General features: G+C 44.4%; 1 protein-coding gene across 3 annotated transcripts in view; it reads left to right on the top strand.

The window, feature by feature from the left end:
• SERINC5 (serine incorporator 5) overlaps window positions 1-20,510 on the top strand; it is a 151,952-nt gene that overhangs the window by 33,185 nt on the left and 98,257 nt on the right. For all 3 annotated transcript variants that reach the window (XR_002915095.3, XM_054555674.2, XM_024247377.3), the window contains exon 2: window positions 20,215-20,382. Coding sequence is in view for 2 of the 3 variants with exons in the window: in XM_054555674.2 (XP_054411649.2) it covers window positions 20,215-20,382 (168 nt within the window). In the remaining variant the exon portion in view is untranslated. The remainder of the gene's footprint in view (window positions 1-20,214; window positions 20,383-20,510) is intronic.

Genomic DNA, 20,510 nt, shown 5'->3' with positions numbered 1-20,510 from the left:
TTATATCAGGGACTTGAGCATATGAGAATTTTGATATTCATGAGGGGTCCTGGAACCAGTCCCTCGCAGATACTGAGGGAGAGCTATATGCCTTATAAAATCCCAGGCATATTTGTTTATGAAAAGGCAAGCTAGGCTGGGCACAGCGGCTCATGCCTGTAATCCCAGCACCTGGGAAGGCTGATGCCGATGGATTGCCTGAGTCCAGGAGTTTGAGACCAGCCTGGGCAACATAGTGAGACCTCATCTCCACAAAAAAAAATAAATAAACAAAATTAGCCAGGCATTCTGGCACAGTAGTCCCAGCCAGTTGGGAGGCCAAAATGGAAGGATCACTTGAGCCCAGGAGGTCGAGGCTGCAGTAAGCTGTGACCGCACCATTGTACTCCAGCCTGGGCAACAGAGTGAGACTGTCTAAAAAACTGGCTGGTATGGTGGCCCACACCTGTAATCCCAGCACTTTGGGAGGCCGAGGCGGGTGGATCACGTGAGGCCAGGAGTTCGAGACCAGCCTGGACAGCATGGTGAAATCCCGTCTCTACTAAAAATACAAAAAATTAGCCAGGTGTGGTGGCAGGCACCTGTAATCCCAGCCACTTGGGAGGCTGAGGCAGGAGAATTGCTTGAACCCAGGAGCCAGAGGTTGCAGTGAGCCGAGATCGCTCCATTGCACTCCAGCCTGGACAACAAGAGCGAAACTTCGTCTCAAACACACACACACACACACACACACTCACCCACTCACCCACAAAAAACCCACCAAAACTTCTGGGTTGGATCTGGTGAGGTCACAGTTTTGGATTTGGTCCCCACGTGATGCAGTTTTATTCTTACGGAGTAAATCTGTTTCAGAGGCCACCATATCACATTTCTCGAGTCTCCTTGTAGACACCTAACTTGTCCGTGATGATGTGAGGTAATAACAAGAGATAATGATTCAGCAAAGCTTTGTCCTGCCACTGAGAAATTGCCTTGAAACAGTGGCCCATCCACAGTTGCAAAGTGGGGGTGATTCTTCTTCAGGGAGCACAGCGCAGCAGATTTTCCTCTGCGTCCTCTGTGTTTGTTCCTCAGTGTCTGGAAAGTGCTTACCCTAGAGAGTGAGCTTGGGACCATTTTTATTAAAGCTATTATTATTATTATTTGAGACAAAGTCTCACTTTGTCACCCAGGCTGGAGTGTGGTGGTGCGATCACACCTCACTGCAGCCTCCACCTCCTGCGTTTAAGTGATTCTCCTTGCCTCAGCCTCTCAAGTAGCTGGGACTGCAGATGGGCACCACCACACCTAGCTAATTAAGAAATTTTTTTTGTAGAGCTGATGTCTCCCCACAACCCAGGGTGGTCTCGAACTCCTGGGCTCAAGAGACCCTCCCACCTTGGCCTCCCTAGGTGCTGGTATTATAGGCGTGAACCACCGTGTCCGGCCATTAAAGGTATCCTCGAAACTCATTTTATAGTATTTATTTTCTTTTGATGTGCATTGATTTTTTTTTTTTTTTTTTGCTAAAGTTGTCTTGCTTTTTCATGTAGACCAATGGAATGCATTTTACAGACAACAAAACATATCCTATATGATGGGTAGCAAATTAAATAGGCTTTTTACTTTTTTTCTACTCTTTGATTCTTTACCTATTAAAATATTACAGTTTTGTCTTCATTTAAAAACTTATGAAATTCATGCTTAATGTTAAACCTTGAAAACATAGACAAGATAAAGTAAACGAAGGCCATCTAACATCCCATAATCCTGGTTAATATTTTTGTGTATTCATCTGTCCCAAGGATATGTCCGTTAGCATTTTTTTCAGGTTGAATTACAGACACCTTTTTTAGAGACTGCATGCTAGTCTGTTGTGATTCCCTTATCTGTTATATTGAAGTCGTGTGTGATCTCACTGGAAACTTGCTTTCGTTATTTGCCGTCACCAAAGGGCCCTTCTGAATGAAGAGTTAGGGCGGCTGACTGTTGGGTGTGCCGCGTGTTATCATCACTTGAACACAGGATTGTTAAAGGTGCACAGGATTGTTAAAGGTGCCTTCTGTCGGCTGATGTCAGATGGTCCCCTGGGGAGGTTTATTTATTTATTTATTTATTTAAACCCTGCGGGCTCCAGTTCTGCTTCAGCAGGTCTGGGATGGAGCCTGAGAGTCCCCGTGATGCCCAGGCAGCTGTTCGTGAGCCCCCTTTGGAGTGCCATTGAGCCAAGGTCCTCTAGCATGGCCGAGTGCTCTCTGCTCTTGCAGTGAGGCAGTCTCTGCTTTTGTTCTGCTCAGGGCTGACCTGTTTTGGGGGGCTTCCTCCACTTCCTGGCTTTTTTCCCTCATCCATGCTGCTCAAGACCCCATTTCTTCCCTGCTGTCTCATGCATACATCCACACTCCTCCCAAACCTCTGTTCCTGTCACTCCAGCAGGCTCCTCCATCTCCCCAGGCCACCCTCCTACCGCCACCACTCCCACCACCACATCAGAGTCCTTTTTTTTCCAGTTACTACTTGATTGCCCCCCTCCCCGCTTCACCCCTCAGTTTCCTGTCTGGAGCCCTCAGATTCCTTTCTCTCCATGGAGGGCAGTGACTTCCACCTCAGAGGCGCCATCAATCAGGTGTGTCCTGGCCCCAAACTGACTCTCCACTTGGGGCTCCCTGGGTGTTGAGGCCTTGGATTTCCTTGCAGGGGAAGGAAGGAGGGGTGAGAAAGATCCAGAATCTTCAAAGGAGGCTTCTTTGCCCGGTCCAACATTCACTCCACCCAGCTGACTGGAGAAATAAATGCTAGGTTTGACTGAACAAATAACAGTAATTAAGATCTGTTTCCTGAACAGCCTCCCTCTTCGGCCTGTTTACTTTGCAGCCCAATAACAATTCGTTCAGTCAGCCTGGCATTGAGGTCCATTGTGTTTGATTTTGATGCTGGAGTGCTAGTCTTCACAATCTAGGGCTGATAGAAGACTTCTGCCTTGTAATTTTAAAAAGTAGAGGGAACACCGCTGTCAATATGAGCAAGTTACTTGTTTCTATCTCTCTCTCTTTTTTTTTTTTTTTTTTTTTTTGAGACGGAGTCTTGCTCTGTCGCCCAGGCTGGAGTATGGTGGCGCTGTCTGGGCTCACTGCAACCTCTGCCTCTGAGTTCAAACGATTCTCCTGCCTTGCCCTCCCGAGTAGCTGGGATTACAGGCATGTGCCACTATACGCAGCTAGTTTTTTGTATTTTTAGTAGAGACAGGGTTTGGCCTTGTTGGCCAGTCTGGTCTTGAACCCCTGACCTCAGGTGATCCACCTGCCTCGGCCTCCAAAGTGCTGGGATTATAGGTGTGAGCCACCGTGCCTGGCCTGTGACTTGCTTCTATCTCTGTACTCCCATACTTGGTTGTGTAGCCAATACCCTGAATGAAAAAACAAAAAGGTAAAAGTTGGCGGGTGGTGATGTAAGGTTATTTTCATTTCTGTTGATGATGGAAGAAATAAGTATGATAAGCACCTTCATTTGGCCCTGGTTCCTTTTGCAAATGTATTTTAAGAACATAAACAGGAGTTTCTCAAACCAGTTGGTGCCATCGAGGCAGCTGGTGCTTGAACGCAGGCATCCTCACAAAGGCTGTCTAGGGCTTTGTGCCAGCTTGCCTTGGAATGAGGACCTGCTTCAGAAGTGGGTGGAGGGGTGCTGATAAAACCCACAGGGGGTCTGGCAGTGCTTACTTGAAAAGGCAATGAACAGCGGCTATTTGTTTGGGGGAAGGGCACACACCTATTCATTCCTTCCACTTCAAGCTAGAAGTGGAAGAAGAAGATGAATTTCAACGATGAAAAGAGGGAAGAGCTGGAAAGAAGGTTTCCTGAAGTTTGAGGGATGATTGAAGGCTAAAGTTAACTGTGAGAAAAAGTGTTTTCTCAGCTGTAGGAAAACAGTGCAGCTGTTACTCCAAGAAAAAAGCTGTTAAACCAGGACTTTCGTGTCACTACCAAGCATCCAAAACATGGGGTGGGTTAGAGGAGCGAGGGCGCCCTGTAGGAGGGACACGCGTCCTGAGAGGTTAGTGTGGGCCTGTGCCTCCCTTTCTGCTTCCCCTGGTCTTGCCTCTGAGCACTGGTACTATCCAGGTACAGCTGTAGTTTTCCAAACCAGAGGCCTGTTGTCTGACATTTTGTTTTCTAATTTATGTATTTATGTGAAAAATGTTAGAAAGGCTTGAAATAATCATCTTTTATTGGACACTGTGAATCCTAAAGAACAGGATGTTATGGGATCTAGGGTAGGTGAAGCTTGCAAGTTTTTCCTTGTACAGAGCCCTTGTTGCTAGACTAACCACTTTGAAAAAGAAACATATTGTTACTGGGCAGTGGAATGGGTCAGAGGTGTTGTTTTGAGTAGTGAGCCCTTTCTGTGATGTGGTTTGTGGGGAGAGCGGCCAGTGGTTGAATCTGCACGTGGGGTGATTTAGTCGGCTGTCAGCTTCTCAGAAGCGCGGGAAGGGAGGTAGATCGGGGGTGGGCATTACCATAGCACAGCCTGTAGCTGTTCAAGAGCACCTGACTTTTTTTTTTTTTTTTTTTTTTTTGAGACGGAGTCTTGCTCTGTCACCAGGCTGGAGTGCAATGGTGTGATCTCGGCTCACTGCAACCTCCGACTCCCTTGTTCAAGTGATTCTCCTGCCTCAGCCTCCCAAGTAGCTGGGATTACAGGCACGTGCCACCATGGAGTTTCACTCTTGTTGCCCAGGCTGGAGTGCAATGATGCGATCTTGCCTCACCGCAACCTCTGCCTCCCGGGTTCAAGTGATTCTCCTGCCTCAGCCTCTCACGTAGCTGGGATTACAGGCATGTGCCATCATGCCCGGCTAATTTTGTATTTTTAGTAGAGATGGGGTTTCTTCATATTGGTCAGGCTGGTCTAGAACTTCCGACCTCAGGTGATCCGCCCACCTTGGCCTCCCAAACTGCTGGGATTACAGGCGTGAGCCACTGCGCCCAGCCAAGAACACCGGTTTTGTGGCCACCCCAGGGTTAATGCAACACATGCTGGCTTTTCATTTTAACTGTCATGATGGAAACCTTTCAAAATGTATTAGACTCTGAAACACTTAAAACTGCCTTCTTACTAGGATCAGCAGAGCATTTGTTTGTTTGTTTGTTTTTGAGATGGAGCAGAGCATTTTTTAAAGCTACTAACGATGACTTCATTTAGTTTTCTCAAGTGTCTGTTAGTATATTGCACAGTAGATACAGAAGTGGGGAACCCAGAGGATGAGTTACTAGCTCCTTCCTTTTCCAGACTGCTGAGTTGTTTCCGCTGATGTGTTTTTTGATGCTCCACTGATGGTTGTCACTAGATTTGTCCTTGAGCCAAATCACCTAACCTTTCTGGGCCTTGGTTTTCACATCAGGAAAATAGGAGGACTGGACTAGATCAGGGACTTTCAGTGCAGGTTTTGGAACATAGCCCTGTTTAGGTTGAATTTTCTGGATGCTGAGTTTGGTTAAAAAATCCACTAAAATGTGAGCTTCCTGAGAGCAGGGACTGTACTACCAACTCCTAGAACCAGTACCCAGTCAGTAGTAAGCATTTAATAAATACTGTATGCATATGGAACTGCATTTTTGGTATCATAATGCATCCATATGTATTACATATTGTGCATAGAATTTCCTTTGGTGGGGAAAGGAGCGCACTCGCCGCTAACTCTTGAAGCTTCTGGTGCACTTGAGTTCTAAGGTCCTCTGCACTCCAGCTCTCTGAGAGCAGTGAAATGAGCCCCTTTCTGTTTCCATCCCCGAGCATACGGGCATCTAGCTGGCACCGGGACCTGTCACCAGCCTAGAAAGCACTCCGTGGCTTGGCAGGGTTTGGGGATTGGGCTGGCACATAGCACCTCTTGGAAAGGGCTTGGCAGGTCTCTCCCTTGCGGCATAATCTCCATGACACAATGAGGCAAATTTTGGGTTTGGTGTTTCACTAGCTGCCGGTTGATAAGCTACTATTTATAAAGTAGAACGAGCAGGGTTTCTGCTCACCTTCTTTTTTGCTGAGACTATTTAAAATTAACTTTATTTTAGAAATTAAAAATAAAACTTTTAAATAAACTTATTTTAATTAAAAATTTGTAAAATAAAAATATCAGAATAAAAAATTACAATTAAAAATTAAGAATAAAAATGTAAACATCAAACTTACTTTATAAATTAAACTAGTTTTTACTGTATTTTATTTGTTTTTTTAGAGACAGAGTTTCACTCTGTTGCCCAGGCTGAAGTGCAGTGATGCAATCTCAGCTCAATGTAACCTCGACCTTCTGGGCTCAATCCATCCTCCTACCTCAGCCTTCCAAGTAGCCGGGACTACAGGCTTGTGTCACCATGCCTGGCTAATTTTTGTATTTTTTGTAGAGACAGTGTCTCACTGTGTTAGCCAGGCTGGTCTCAAACTCCTGGACTCAAGCGGTCTACCCACCTCGGCCTCCCAAAGTGCTGGGATTACAGGCAGGAGCCACTGTGCCCAGCCCTAAAACTAGTTAAAAAAAAATATTTAAAACCCAATAAGTACTTTTGTTTTCTCCCAGTCTCCTACACTTCTCCGTTTTGAGTTTCAAGGTTTCACTTTCTTATACCTTTTTCTTATAGAACTTACTTAACTCACCTTTTTCAGCCCTGTTCTGCCACAGGTATTTGTTGTCTCAGTGGGTGCCAGTGAATGTTCCCACAGCTCTTGTTTTTTCCTCAGTGGAAATGAAGGTGTAAAGACGGCTTTAGCTTTCCAGCAAGTTTTCTCACACACATAAGTTGCCAGCAGGCTCTCCTGTGTTCAGACTGAAGGTGGTGAACCCTGACAGTCTGACTGTGGAGATGGCTCTTGCTTTTCACCCCTAACTCAGTGGCTCTTAACTGGGGAGCCATTGTCTGGAGACATATCTGATCATCACGCCTTGCAGGGGAGAGGGAGAGTTGTGACTGGCATCTAGCAGGTAGAGGCAGGGAGGGGTGCTGCTGAACATCAGCATCCAGTGTACAGGACAGCCCCCCACAAGAAATAATTTTCTGGCCCCCAGTCAATAGTGTCGAGTGATAGAAACCCTGCTCTGAAGGATCTGCCCCTCAGGAACATTTGTTTTCTGTTGAGCTGTCAGAAGGGATGTTGTTTACCCTTCAACCTCAAACCTTATAGATCTCACCAACCTGCTAAAATGTATCAAGTGTGATACGATATTTTTAATTTTAAGGTAGAGAGAGGGTGGTGTGATGGAATGATTCAAATAATCCCACTGCTGTCTGAGAACAGAGGACTTGATAAACATTCTTCTGGTGCTGAAAGTAGTCCTAACCTCCTGAGAAAGAGACTCCAAAAAAGGGGAACATCTTTGTCCCAGACTCCATTGTAACCCCAAAGCTGGTTGATGGCTTTGTATGTGTTCATAGCCTCTTCTTACCCATTTCAGACTTGGTTCTGGTGGCTGGAGATACTAAGTGGACCCTTGACTGTTTGATGGAAATGTTCAACGTGGAAAATAACACAGCTCTAGTATGTTGAAACTTGTTTGAGAAACCACTTGCCAGAAACTCGTCTCTCACAGTCCCCACAATCCTGCTGCCACAGTTATGGGCATGATGATGAAGGCCTTGGCGCTTTAGAGGATTCTCTGAACTCAAAATAAAATTTAAGAAACCCAGATAAAGGAACTATAAGAGCATATTTCTAGTCCAGGCAGATATATAGCTTTCTGTTTAACTTCTTGAACTTTTAGGTAGCCGTATTAATCTGTTCTTGCATTGCTATAAAGAAATAACTGAGACTGGGTAATTTATAAAGAAAAGACGTTTAAATGGCTCACCATTCTGCAAACTGTACAGGAAGCATAGTAGGTTCTGTTTTTGGGGAGTCCTCAGGAAGCTTCCAATCATGGCAGAAGGCAAGGGAGGAGCAGGTGTCTTACATGGCAGGAGCAGGAGCAAGAGAGAGAGAGAGTGGGGAGATGTCACACACTTCTAGACGACCAGATCTCATGAGAACACACTCCCTGTTGTGAGAACAGTACCAAGTGGATGGTGGTAAACCATTCATCAGAAATCTTCCCCGATGATCCAGTCACCTCCTACCAGGCCCCATCTCCAACATTAGGGATTACAATTCAACATGAGCTTTGGGTGGGGACACAAATCTAAGCCATATCGATAGCTGTTTAATTTTTTTATTTTATTTTTAATTGCTTCAAATTCTACCAAGTATTGGTTTATTTACATCAGTTAAACTCTAAAAAGTTTTACGAGGCTTAAGGAATTTTTTTTTCTTGCAGGGTAAAAAACACATATATAAAATTTACCATCTTAACTATTCTTTTGAGATGGAGTTTCACTCTTGTTGCCCAGGCTGGAGTGCAATGGCATGATCTTGGCTCACTGTCTCTTCTGCCTCCTGGGTTTAAGCAATTCTCCTGCCTCAGCCTCCCAAGTAGCTGGGATTACAGACGTGTGCCACTTCGCCTGGCTAATTTTGTAATTTTAGTAGAGACAGAGTTTCACCATGTTGGTCAGTCTGGTCTCCAACTCATGGCCTCAAGTGATCTGCCCGCCTTGGCCTCCCAAAGTGCTGGGATTACAGGCATGAGCCACCGCTCCTGGCCCAACTATTTTCAAGTGTATAGTACAGTAGGTTGTGTGTGTGTTTTTTTTTTTAAATGTCTCAATTATGGTGATAGTTCACTCTGGCTGTTTTCTTCCAGTCACATAGCTGAAGTAGGTTTGATTTACTCATTGGCTGATGCATTTAACAAATATTTGAGGGCTTACCACCTATGAGGTGGAACAGGAATGTTTTGTTTTCTTCCAAAATAGAAACCTGTAATGTTTTTCTAATTATAAGGTGTATGCTTGTTGCAGAGATTCAGAAAATACAGAAGAGCATAGTCACTCATAATTCTACAACTCTGTTTACTACTGTTGATGTATTGGTATATCCTTCTAGTTTGTTTTTTGTTGTTGTTAGTGCTGATCTATGTCTTGTTATATTTTTACCCAAAATGCTATCATACTCTACACTATTAACTATTTTCAGTTTATACAGTGTGGACGTCTTTCCATGGCCATAAATTTTTCTGTATAACCTATATAATCATTTCAGTGGGTGTATTGTATTCTATAATATGAACCTTCCATAATTTAACTGATCTTAAATCTTAATCTTTTTATTGGACATCTAGGTTTCTTTTCTTAAACCACATGTATTAGATGTGTAATAGATGTCATGTAGATGGTCATCTTATGTATATCTTTGTTTTCTTGCTTAGAGAGTGTAGAATCAAGCTCTCTTGTTTACTGCGGCATTCCCAGGAATGAACAAAGCACCTAGCAGGTATAGAGTATAGTAAATATTAGCTGAGTGAATGAATGGCCTGGTTATTTCCATAGAATTAGGAATAGGGCTTTTAATATGGGGTAGGATTTGGTGAGGCAGGGAGCTTGGTGATTGGGGGTGTCGAGCTGCTTGGGGCAAGACACTAGAAGAAGCCATCCATGTTCACTAAGGCCAGAGTTTGCATGGGGGATAGGAAGGGGCACAGAAAGGGAAGTGACCTCTTCAGATACTTGCTGAATGCTTACTGTACACACAGGGGCAGGGAAGAAAAATTGCTTCCTTTTTCCAACGTAGCCTGTCTTCCTCCTGTAGGAAACTGAGGTTCGAAGCCAGTTTCAGGCCAGTGTTACCTGCCTTGTTCACACGCTTATGCCAGCAGTAAGTGGAGAAGAATGGCAAAGAGCCTACCAGATTTAAATTAAGTCTAGTACTTGCCGGCTCTGTGACCTTAAGCTGCCATTTAACCTCTCTGAGCCCTGGTCTCATCTCTGTAAAACAGGGATGATTGTAACAGGTAATAATAATTGTTGTGCCTTGCAGAGAGTAAGAGATTAATAAGTGTTAACTATTGCTAGCTAATATTATTATGGATTCAGTAAGCTTTCTTTTTTCTTTTCTTTTTTTTTTTTTTTTTTTTGAGATGGAGTCTTGCCCTGTTGCCCAGGCTGGAGTACAGTGGCATGATCTTGGCTCACTGCAACCTCCGTCTCCCGGGTTCAAGCGGTTCTCCTGCCTCAGCCTCCTCGAGTAGCTGGGATTACAAGCACCCACCATCAAATCTGGCTAATTTTTTGTATTTTTAGTAGAGACAGGGCTTCACCATGTTGTCCAGGCTGGTCTCAAACCCCTGACCTTGAATGATCTACCTGCCTCGGCCTCCCAAAGTGCTGGGATTACAGGCGTGAACCACCGCGCCCGGCTGATTCAGTAAGCTTTCATAGGTTGCCATGTATTCTTTTGTATGGGGGAAAACCACTGTAAGCCCCAGATAAACCACATGTGTGTGTGTTGAGTTTTCTAGAATACAACCATTTGTGAGTTAGGAACTACCTGCAGTTAACACTGTTTGTTCAGTAAAACACTCCTTTATTGAGCAGAGGAATTTTTGTGCTCATTCTCCTAGCTTTTAAGTTGCACCATGCCATTGCATAGCTATCAATAAAGGACAGTACCTGGCACTGCAGTGCCAAAAGGGAGGGTTTACCAACACCCCCCCACCCCCACCCCCCACCCCACCACTGCCCTTTTGTAGTGGGAAGAAAGGTCTGTGGAAAAAAAAAGGTCTGTGGAAAAAAAAGAAAGCTCAGTGGAAGCTATTTCTGAGCTTGAGATGGGAAGATTAAGCCACACAATGTTGGTTGTTGGGTCCAGAATTTCAATGAACATTGCTCTTCAAAGTAGAGAAGTGTTCATTTCTTCTGCAGACCACAGTTGACTCAAAGGTGACCCTAAAGCTTCAAAAGAGAAGGAAGGGAAGGAGGCCCTCACACGGCATGGGTAGTATTATGTATTACTGAAAGATGTGGAACTCTGTAGTTAAAAGATGCAGTGTTGTTTACTTGAATAAAAAACTTTGAACCCAGTTTTATGTTTTTAATGCATTTCTTCTATTACCTTGGTACTACAACCTCCCGGCATGCCCAGGAACACCTGAGTTCTAACAGCTTGGTCAGCTTCAATATTTGAGGAACTTCCCCACTGTGCCCCATCCCACTGCCATTTATTAAGGACCAGTATTATAATTTTTGTAGCTCACAGAAAACTTAATGTCTTTCCTTAGCTTTGCTAGGTCTCCTGTATTTCCAGAAGTAGGAAAAGGGACTGAATGAGGGGTGGTGTCACACTTCCTTTTACGGTTTGGACTTAGTTTAGACACATGAAAGCCAACTTGGTTGTCCAGCCCCGTTGAGGAGCAAGTCCTTCAGAATAGTTGGTTTCCATATGGCCGAGGGGTTCATACTCCCCAAAACTCAAGCACTGAAGCTAAAAAATGTGACCCACGTTTGGGGTCATTCTTGTGACAAAAGTGTCCTAAGCACTTATTTGCTTAGGATACATCTCTCATTCCTAAGTGGAATGAAGGTAACAGAACGTATGTGCTGCCTGGGCCATTGTCGTGAATATGAGTGATCACACTGCCGTGTGTGAGCTGTTACCATGCAGAACATAGACCATGCAGCAATAGAGTGATGCTTATATTACCTGTGTGTCAGCTAAAGAAAAATCAGGCTTTCAAATCAACTTAGTTTATTCAGAAGTCTTGCTGAAGCTTGCAACCTGTTAGTCTTTCAGAGAGTTTCCGTTAGACTGCTCCAAGGCAGAGTTTCAGCCCACAGTTTATAGACAGGTGATGGCAGCTCTTCCAGTGCTCAGAAGTTACAACAGATGTGCTCGAAGTTAGATTGGAGCAAGATCTCATCAAGGTTTGGGTGCAAGAGTTCATGTGGTTATAGATGATAGAGGCATAGTCATTAATCCTGTTAGACATGTACAGAAAGGCAAGGGCTAGGGTCATTGAACTTACCTGATTCAGGCAAGAAACTTGGGAACCTGTGCTGTGTGCTGCTGATCATCTTCAGGGCATTCTTCTGGAGGGCTGTACTCGGTCAGAGTCAGGGGCTTTGTGGAATTCTGCTGGTAAGGGATTTTGTAAAATTCTGCAGGCAAGCAGAAAAGCAAACGTGGCTTCTTACATTTGCCATTTTGTCTCACATGTGCTTGAAGAGCTTACCGCTGCTCCACTTTTTAGTTCTAGCTTCTCCTTTTGGTTGCTTTTCTCTCCTCCTTGCTGTGGGGTTAACTCATCATGCTTGCCTGTTGTTGCAGTTTGTTTTTCAACATCTAAGAAGTTATGGATGCTAAGGATATCCAGTTACCTCTTGCAGGGTTGACAGGAGTGTGGTGTGATGCCACCATGCTATCTTTCCATGCCTGTAGCAGATGGTACTCAGTTATCATTGCACTTTCCCTGCTGAGACATTCAGCCTTAAGAATCCTCCTCAGCACAGAGTTTCAGGCAGCCGCTGCCCATCTGTTGGATGTGAGATGAAACCTGTTGATCTAACACCCGTCATCTACCTGGGCTCCTTCGACTTACAGGTAATGACAACTAAGACCCAGAAGGGCAGGTCACTTCGCTAGAGTTGAGTCCAGGTTCTTTGGTTCTCCCCAGCAGTTTGTCTTCTTGGTTGCTGTGGCTTAAGAACCTGGTAGTCAGGCCTTTGGAACTGTGAAAGTAAGACGTGAGAGAGGGAGACAGAGACCCTTTTATGATTAAGGTACATGTGTTGTGTGTGTGTGCATGCCGATTTTGTAATATGTTTGGCCTTCTTGTTGCCAGCTGGAAATTCTAGGTAATGAACGTATTGTGCTTTTTGATTTAACAGAAGAAGTACTTGGAAGTTACTACCAGCCCTAGCTCATGTTTCTGTGAGCATTTCCTCATACACCTAGATCAATCCTTGGAAGGACCATCTGTGCCCAAGGCCAGTACGGAGGACAGAGAGAGAGACATGTTTATTTTTTGTGGTATGTGTGTGTGTTGCGGGGCTGGTCCTTCATTGGAGAAGAAAAATAACAGTAAGTGGGAGGCCCAGCTTCAGGTAAGATAAGCAAGAGCCAGCTTATCCTTTCATTTTGATTCTTTGCCCTGGCAAGGACAAAGCACCTCCTATTTAGAAAAGCCGTTGCCATTCCTACGGTTGGAGGGAGGATGTGCCAGGCTCTTCGAAAGATTTTCCTTTGCAGTATGTTTGTGGGAGGGGAAGCTTCTTCAGAAGGGAAAAGCCCAACATACAGCAATACCACATTTGCAAATGCTTTTATATCACTATCGTTCAACTTAGTTGCTTTTATTTTATTTTATTTCTTTTTTGAGACGGGATCTCTGTGGCCTAGACCAGAGTGCAATGGTGCAATCTCTGCTCACTGCAGCCTCGACCTGTGGTCCCAGCTATTTGGGAGGCAATCCTCCTGCCTTAGCCTCCCAAGTAGCTGGGACCACCGGCATGCACCACCATGCCTGGCTAATTTTTGTATTTTTTGTAGAGATGGGGTTTTGCCATGTTGCCCCGGCTGGGCTGAAAATCCTGAGCTCAAGTGATCTGCCTACCCAGTGCTTGGGTGCCTCCCAAAGTGCTGGGATTACAGGCGTGAGCCACCATGCGCCGTTTACTTTTCTCAAGTAGTCAGTTTTCTTCATTTTTTAACTGTAAGAGTAATGCATGCACATGGTAAAAACCCAACCAGGAGAGCAGAACAATAAGTATAATAGATGTCCCCTGTTCCTCCCCACATCTAGGCCTATTCCTCGGGTAGTCAGTGGTCTTATATCTACACATATGTGTATGTACATAGATATGAAATAGCAGGGCGTACTGCCTGTGTTAGTTGGCTGGGGCCACCATAACAAAGTAACATTGACTGGGTGGCTTCCCCAACAGAAATGCAACTTCTCACTTGTGGAGGCCAGAAGTCCAAGAGCAAGGTGTGTGCAGGGTCACTTTCTTCTGAGGCCTCTCTCCTTGGCTTGTACACGGCCACCGTGTTGCTGTGCTGTCCCTGTGTGTGTGTCCTCCTCTTCTTAGAAGCAGTCCTGTTGGATTAGGGACCACCCTAGTGGTCGTATTTAACTTTTAAATACCTTTTTCGTTGAGACAGAGTCTGGCTCTGTCACCCAGGCTGGAGTGCAGTGGCACAATCTTGGCTCACTGCAACCTCCGCCCCCCAGGTTCAAGTGATTCTCCTGCCTCAGCCTCCTCAGAAGCTGGGACTGCAGGCATGTGCCACCATGCGTGGCTAATTTTTGTGTTTTTAGTAGAGACGGGGTGTTGCCATGTTGGCCAGGCTGGCCTCGAACTCCTGGCCTCAAGCAATCCACTCGCTTTGGGAGTTGGGATTACATGCGTGATCCACCGCGCCTGGTCTAACCTTAATTACCTTTTTAAAGGCCCTATCTGCAAATACAGTCACTTTCTGAGGTACTAGGGGTTAGTACTTCAACATATGAATTTTGGGGGACACAGTTTAGCCCAACAGACCTGACTTATTGTTTTAAAAAATATTTCATTGTATAGGTCGTAATTCATTTTACTAGTCCCTAGGTAGCTGGAAAATAAGGCTGTTTCTAGTGTTTGTTATGAACAGCCTCATACCTAAATCTCTGTGTCTTTTTGGAAATGTATCTGTGAGAGGAGTTTCTGGAAAGATTGCAAGCATTGCCCTCTGAAGATGTTGTTGGACTCCCTTTTGCGTGTGTGAATGTTACTTCCTGTGGAGGAAGAGAGTGTGCAGTATCTACAAACGAACACCCTTAGTATTCTCTGTGATTCAGTGCTTGCGTGGGAAATTGAGTATAGCATGCAGTTGTGAACTTGGTCCCATGGAGGGGTTTGCCAGCCACTGTGCGTGAGGAGTGTTGCCACTGTGACTTCACCAAACATTATTCAGCCAACATCCATTTACTGAGCCGTTGGGGGGCAGGCACTGTTTTGTTCATTTATTTATATTTTTAAAAAAGGGCTTAGGGTTTTTTTAAGAGCAGTTTTAGGTTCACAGCACAATTAAGAGGAAGATACAGAGAGTTCCCATATACCTCCCCTCCCTACTCGCACGGCCTCCCCCGTTATCAGCACCAGACTGGTACATTTGTTAGAATCGATGAACCTACCTTGACACATCGCTACCACCTGAAGTCCATGGTTTACGTTAGCGTTCCCTCTTGACATTGTATATTCTATATTTATTTGTTTTTCATATGCTGTAACTTTTTCAGTAAAAGCCTTATGCCCTCTTGGAGCCAGGGGTAACGAAACCCTGGCACTTCTCTCCAAGCTTGTGAAAGCGCCAGTAGTTCCAGCCAGGAATTGATTTTTTCCAGTTTTGAAAGTGAGTGACATGCTCAGTGTCTTAACCCTGGGTTAAGGGTTAAGGTGGCAGGGGCTGGATGTGAACCCATTTTATTCAAAGGTGTGCTCCTCCAGAAACAAGTGTTCAGTCAGCAGGGCTGTGAGATTTCCCTAGATGCTAACATAAATGTTTCTTTTACGGATGCTGTTTTGAATTTCCACCTGGTGTATATATCAATGTGTAGCTTAAGATAACGTGCTTGAAGCCTTAATTATTAGCATAGTTTACTTTGATAAATCACTTTTGGGCTAGTAGAGAAAGGCTAGTCTGTTCTGATATTCGGAATGTGTGTGTACAGGTACAAATACATATAGACACATATATATGTACATATGTATATTTGTAATACTATAGCACTGTATAGAGTAAGAGTGAAAATGAAATTTGGAAAATCAGATCCATACAATGGCATATGACTTTAATGATGGAATAGGGTTAAACCAATATGGCTTTCTTTTTACATTTTCCACAACCATGTCCCTTCTGTTGCTATTTGTCTGCCTTTAGATGATCAGTTCCAATTAGGCTCACAGTGATGTTTGTATCTGTTTATTTTTCCCTCTGTGGAGATAATAGTAAGTTTAAATGTTGATTCAGCTGTGAGAATGTTTTATTGTGGGAGGCATTAACTGTTTCCAAAATACTTATTTTCCCAAATAGAATAAGTATTTTGTTGATCACATTTGAACTTGAAATACAGCGAGAGGTCGCCAGGTGCCGTGGCTCACGCCTGTAATCCCAGCACTTTATGGGAGGCCGAGACGGCGGATCATGAGGTCAGGAGATCAAGACCATCCTGGCTAACACGGTGAAACACCATTTCTACTAAAAATACAAAAAATTAGCCGGGCATGGTGGCGGGCACCTGTAGTCCCAGCTACTTGGAAGCTGATGCAGGAGAATGGCGTGAACCGGGGAGGCGGAGCTTGCAGTGAGCCGAGATCACGCCACTGCACTCCAGCCTGGGCGACTGAGTGAGACTGAGTCTCAGAAAAAAAAAAAAAAAAAAACAGTGAGAGGTTATCTAAGACCACATGGTAACAGAGAGTTAGCAACCAGCCAGGCATGGTATCGTGGTGTCCTGTGCTTGTAGTCCCAGCTAAGGCTGAGGCAGGAGCATTACTTGAGCCCAGGAGTTTGAGGCCAGTCTGTGTAACACAATGAAACTCTGTCTCTTTAAAAAAAACAAAACAAAACAAAAAAAAGAGCAATCAGTAAAGGAGGCAGTTAGGAAGGGTTCAGGAGGCAGGACCCAGAGAAAAGCCAGCTAAAGCAGTGGGAGGGGACAGTTGTGTGTGTGTGTGTTTAAAATTGGAGCATGTGAGTGCAAAAAGATCAAGTAAAATAAGAGATTGAGAACATCAGAGAAGGAATTGTAAAGGAAAGTGGCCCATAAAACACCCACACATGCAGTAATGTTAGGATACCACTAGTATATTCTCTTATCTCGGCCCGAGGAGAATGTCTTCTTTTACAAAGCAGTGGCTTAGTTTTGTGAGACAAGAAGAATCTGGAGGAAGCTGGCTTGGAAAATTGGACGTAAGATGGAGAGAGTTGGTTAGGAAAAATTTGTAGTGATGAAACAGTACAGAATGACAAAGGGCTCAAAAAATGACAGTCTCATGAAGTAGATGAGATAACTAGGGAAATGACTGTGATTCCAAGATCTGTCACGCCATTAAGGTATGTTGTCTTACCCATATGCCTGTGATCATAGCTCATTGTAAGTGATGTTTATGGTGTAGCATTCTAATTGGTGCTTGTTTTGAAGCCTTGCAGAGTCTCAAACTTCCTTCCAAATCATTATAAAAAGATTGAATTGTTGGGCTTTAGGTTTATGTAGAGTATAGTGTTAATATGTACAGATTTTATTGTAATTTGCAGTTTATGGTAATTTCTTGTAGCATTCCCTGTTTGCTTAACAGGGACTCCTTTCTGGCGCCAGTTGTGTCTGATTAGGTTATCCAAGAGACCATGTAGTACTTCTGCCACCCCCACTTTATAAATGAGAAGTCTTGAGGTTTTTTTTTTTTTTTTTTTTTTTTTTTGTGCACCACCACACCACATTGGCTAATTTTTCGTTTTTGTTTTTTAGTAGAGACGAGGTTTTACCATGTTGGCCAGGATGGTCATGGTCTTGGTCTCCTGACCTCACGATCCGCCTGCCTTGGCCTCCTAAAGTGCTGGGATTACAGGTGTGAGCCACCGTGCCTGGCCAAGTCTTGAGTTTTTAAAGGATAAATAACTTGCTTGTAGTCCACAGCTAGTAGGTGGCAAAGGCAGGCCACAAACCCAGCCAGGCTTTGAGCCTGAGCTTTTAATCACCATCCTCTATTACCTTACGGTTTATTAAAGATCCCAAAGAAAAGATGTGTATGCTGTTAGTCGTATAGCAGGAGCTCTGTGCTCCTCTGGGCCCACGTCCTACTCATTAACCTAAAAAGCTTACCATTTGGGACATGAAACTGGTAGAAATGCAGTGTAAAAGGCATCCATTTCTTTTGAGCTTCAAGTTACATACTCTCATTATTTCCTACAAGGGTGGATGGCTGCAGGCCTTTCCCATCCCAGCACCCTGGGTGCTTGTACATTCATCCTTAGGCTCATGGATTTTGACAGGTTCCTTTTGAAACCGTCTAGGGTTGATGGTCATGTTGTCCGAGGTGTTATCCAAGTCCGTTGTCTCACGACCAAGAAAAGTAAGGATTAATGTGAACACAAGGGTGAAGTTGGAGTGAACGAAGAAAGCTCTGTGCAATGGAAAGGAGGACCTGAGTGGGTCGCTGTTTTTACAGTTGAGTCTGAAAGCTTTTATGAGAAACTCCCCGCATCTCTGTAGCTGTTTGCATAAGTTCCCTTATCTGTGCAGCTGTCTGTGTAACTCTCCTTATCTGTGCAGACACGGACATGTGTTGGGTAAACACAAAGTGCAGCTCCTCATTTGTGTAACTGTGTTTTAGGTAAGCCTCCCCCCGCACCTCCCCACTCCCCATGCAAGTTCCCACGGAGCCCACCGTGTATGTGCCTGAGAAGGAGAGGAAACTTTTCCCTGGGAGCCTGCTAATCACACAAAGAACAAAAGGCTTCTATGCTGGGCCCTGCTTTCTTATCAGTGCAGCTGCAGTTTAGTTTTTCCCCAGGCAACTCTTATTTGTATGTGTAGCTGTGATTTTTCAGTCTGTTTCTCTGAGGACTAGCCTTAACTGTCTGCCTAACTGATTTTTCCTTTTCTTCTCCCTCACTTTCTTGGGCCCAACTTTTTGTTTTTCATGTTCTTCCCACTTTGTTTACTAGTTCTTGGCTTTTTCTCTTCCTCTTAGCTGATTCTAGAAATCTTTTTGTCTGAGAGTCACGATTATAATACTTCAGATGAACTGTGCCTTTTCTGTGTAATAATTGGGCATCTCCCAAACCATTGACAGTTGTCATTAAAGATAGCACTAGAACAATTCCGATGAAAGCTTTGTTCACACACCGAACTGTTCTGCGTGTCCTATGGTCAAGGTACCTGGGAAGAATGGTCATCTTGTAGCTTGGAAGGTCGACCTGCAGAAGACCTGGGTGAATACGTTGGTAAAGTGGTGTGACTCAGTACAGGACACCAACTGGGCATCCCACAATTTAATTCAATTCTGACACTAACTACCTAGAGTTCGCACAGACCTCACAGGTTAAGGACTGGGTTCCACAAGACTTTTCCCATTTCAGATGCCAATTGCAAATCTAGGCCTTCCATACTTCTGACTGACCAGCTATAAATCAGGGGTTCCCAGCATCCCCTCTTTAGGTTCAATAATTGGCTAGAATGGATCACAGAACTCACCAAAACTCTTCACTGGTGATTACCAGTTTATTATAAAGGAGAGAAATGAACAGCCAGATGAAGAGGTACACAGGGCACTGTCCGGAAGGGTCCCAAGTGCCAGAGCATCGTTCCCATGGAGTTGGGGTATACCACCCTCCCAGCACATGGATGCGTTCACCAAACTGGAAGCTCTGAATCCCATTGATTAGGGTTTTTATGGAGGCACTATTATGTACATGCGCTGATTAAATCATGGGCTATTGGTAATTAGCTCAGTCTTCAGTCCCTGCCCAGGTGTGTGCTCCTGAAAGTTCCGACCCTCTAAACCACATGGTTGGTTCCGCTGATAGCCAGCCTTCCATCCTGAAGCTATCTAGGGACCCAGGAAGAGTTGCCCCATTAGTACAAGCTCTGGTATGATTGAAAAGAGCATTAGTAACGAAATACTCTCCTGTTAACCTCTGTCACTCAGGAAATTCCAGAAGTTTTAGAAGCCCTTGTACCAGACCCAATTTTATATATATATATGTAGAGTAATGGCAAAAACCACAATTACTTTTCCACCAACCTAATATGATTGTTTTCTTTTTTCCTGGTCATGTTTTTCTTGGAGACAGCCTCCCACAAACCTGGGACTACAGGTTTGTGCCACCATGCCTGGCTAATTAAAGAAAAAATTTTTTGTAAGAGATGGGGTTCTTGCTGTGTTGCCCAGGCTGATCTCAAACTCCTGGGCTCAAGCGATCTTCTTACCTTGATCTCCCACAGCTCTGGAATTAAAGGAGTGAATCACTGCACTGGGCCTTGTTAAAAAATATATATATATATGTGTGTGTGTGTGTGCGCACGCACGCATGTATATATGTATATATAAAATACACATTAGATATAGACTGTCTCTAAATATATATACATATATTTATATATAATAAATATATACATATGTAAATATATACATATGTATATATTTATTTAGAGACAGGTTCTTGCTATGTTGCGCAGGCTAAACTTGAACTCTAGTCTCAAGCGATCCTAGTCTCAAGTGATCCTCCAGCCCCCCGAGTAGCAGGGACTCCAGATGTGTACCACAGTGCCTGGCCATGTTTCTTACTCTATCACAGTATCATGCTCTAAGCAGATGCCTTCTGTTCCTTTTCTAGCTGGCCTGCTGCTGTGGGTCTGCAGGCTGCTCTCTCTGCTGTGATTGCTGCCCCAGGATTCGGCAGTCCCTGAGCACCCGCTTCATGTACGCCCTCTACTTCATTCTGGTCGTCGTCCTCTGCTGCATCATGATGTCAACAACCGTGGCTCACAAGATGAAAGAGCACGTAAGTTTGTCCTTGTTCAGCTCATCCTATTTCTGATGTTTGATGAGGGTGTGTGGGAAACACATGATTTAGAAGGTGGGGCCCATGTACCCCCATGTGTTTTGGGATATACCTGGTTTCCTTGAACC

The sequence above is a fragment of the Pongo abelii genome, chromosome 4 (genome assembly GCF_028885655.2).
Source record: "Pongo abelii isolate AG06213 chromosome 4, NHGRI_mPonAbe1-v2.0_pri, whole genome shotgun sequence".
NCBI lineage: Eukaryota > Metazoa > Chordata > Mammalia > Primates > Hominidae > Pongo > Pongo abelii.
Note: the sequence above shows the minus strand (reverse complement) of the source record. Positions and strands in the feature narration are given on the sequence as shown.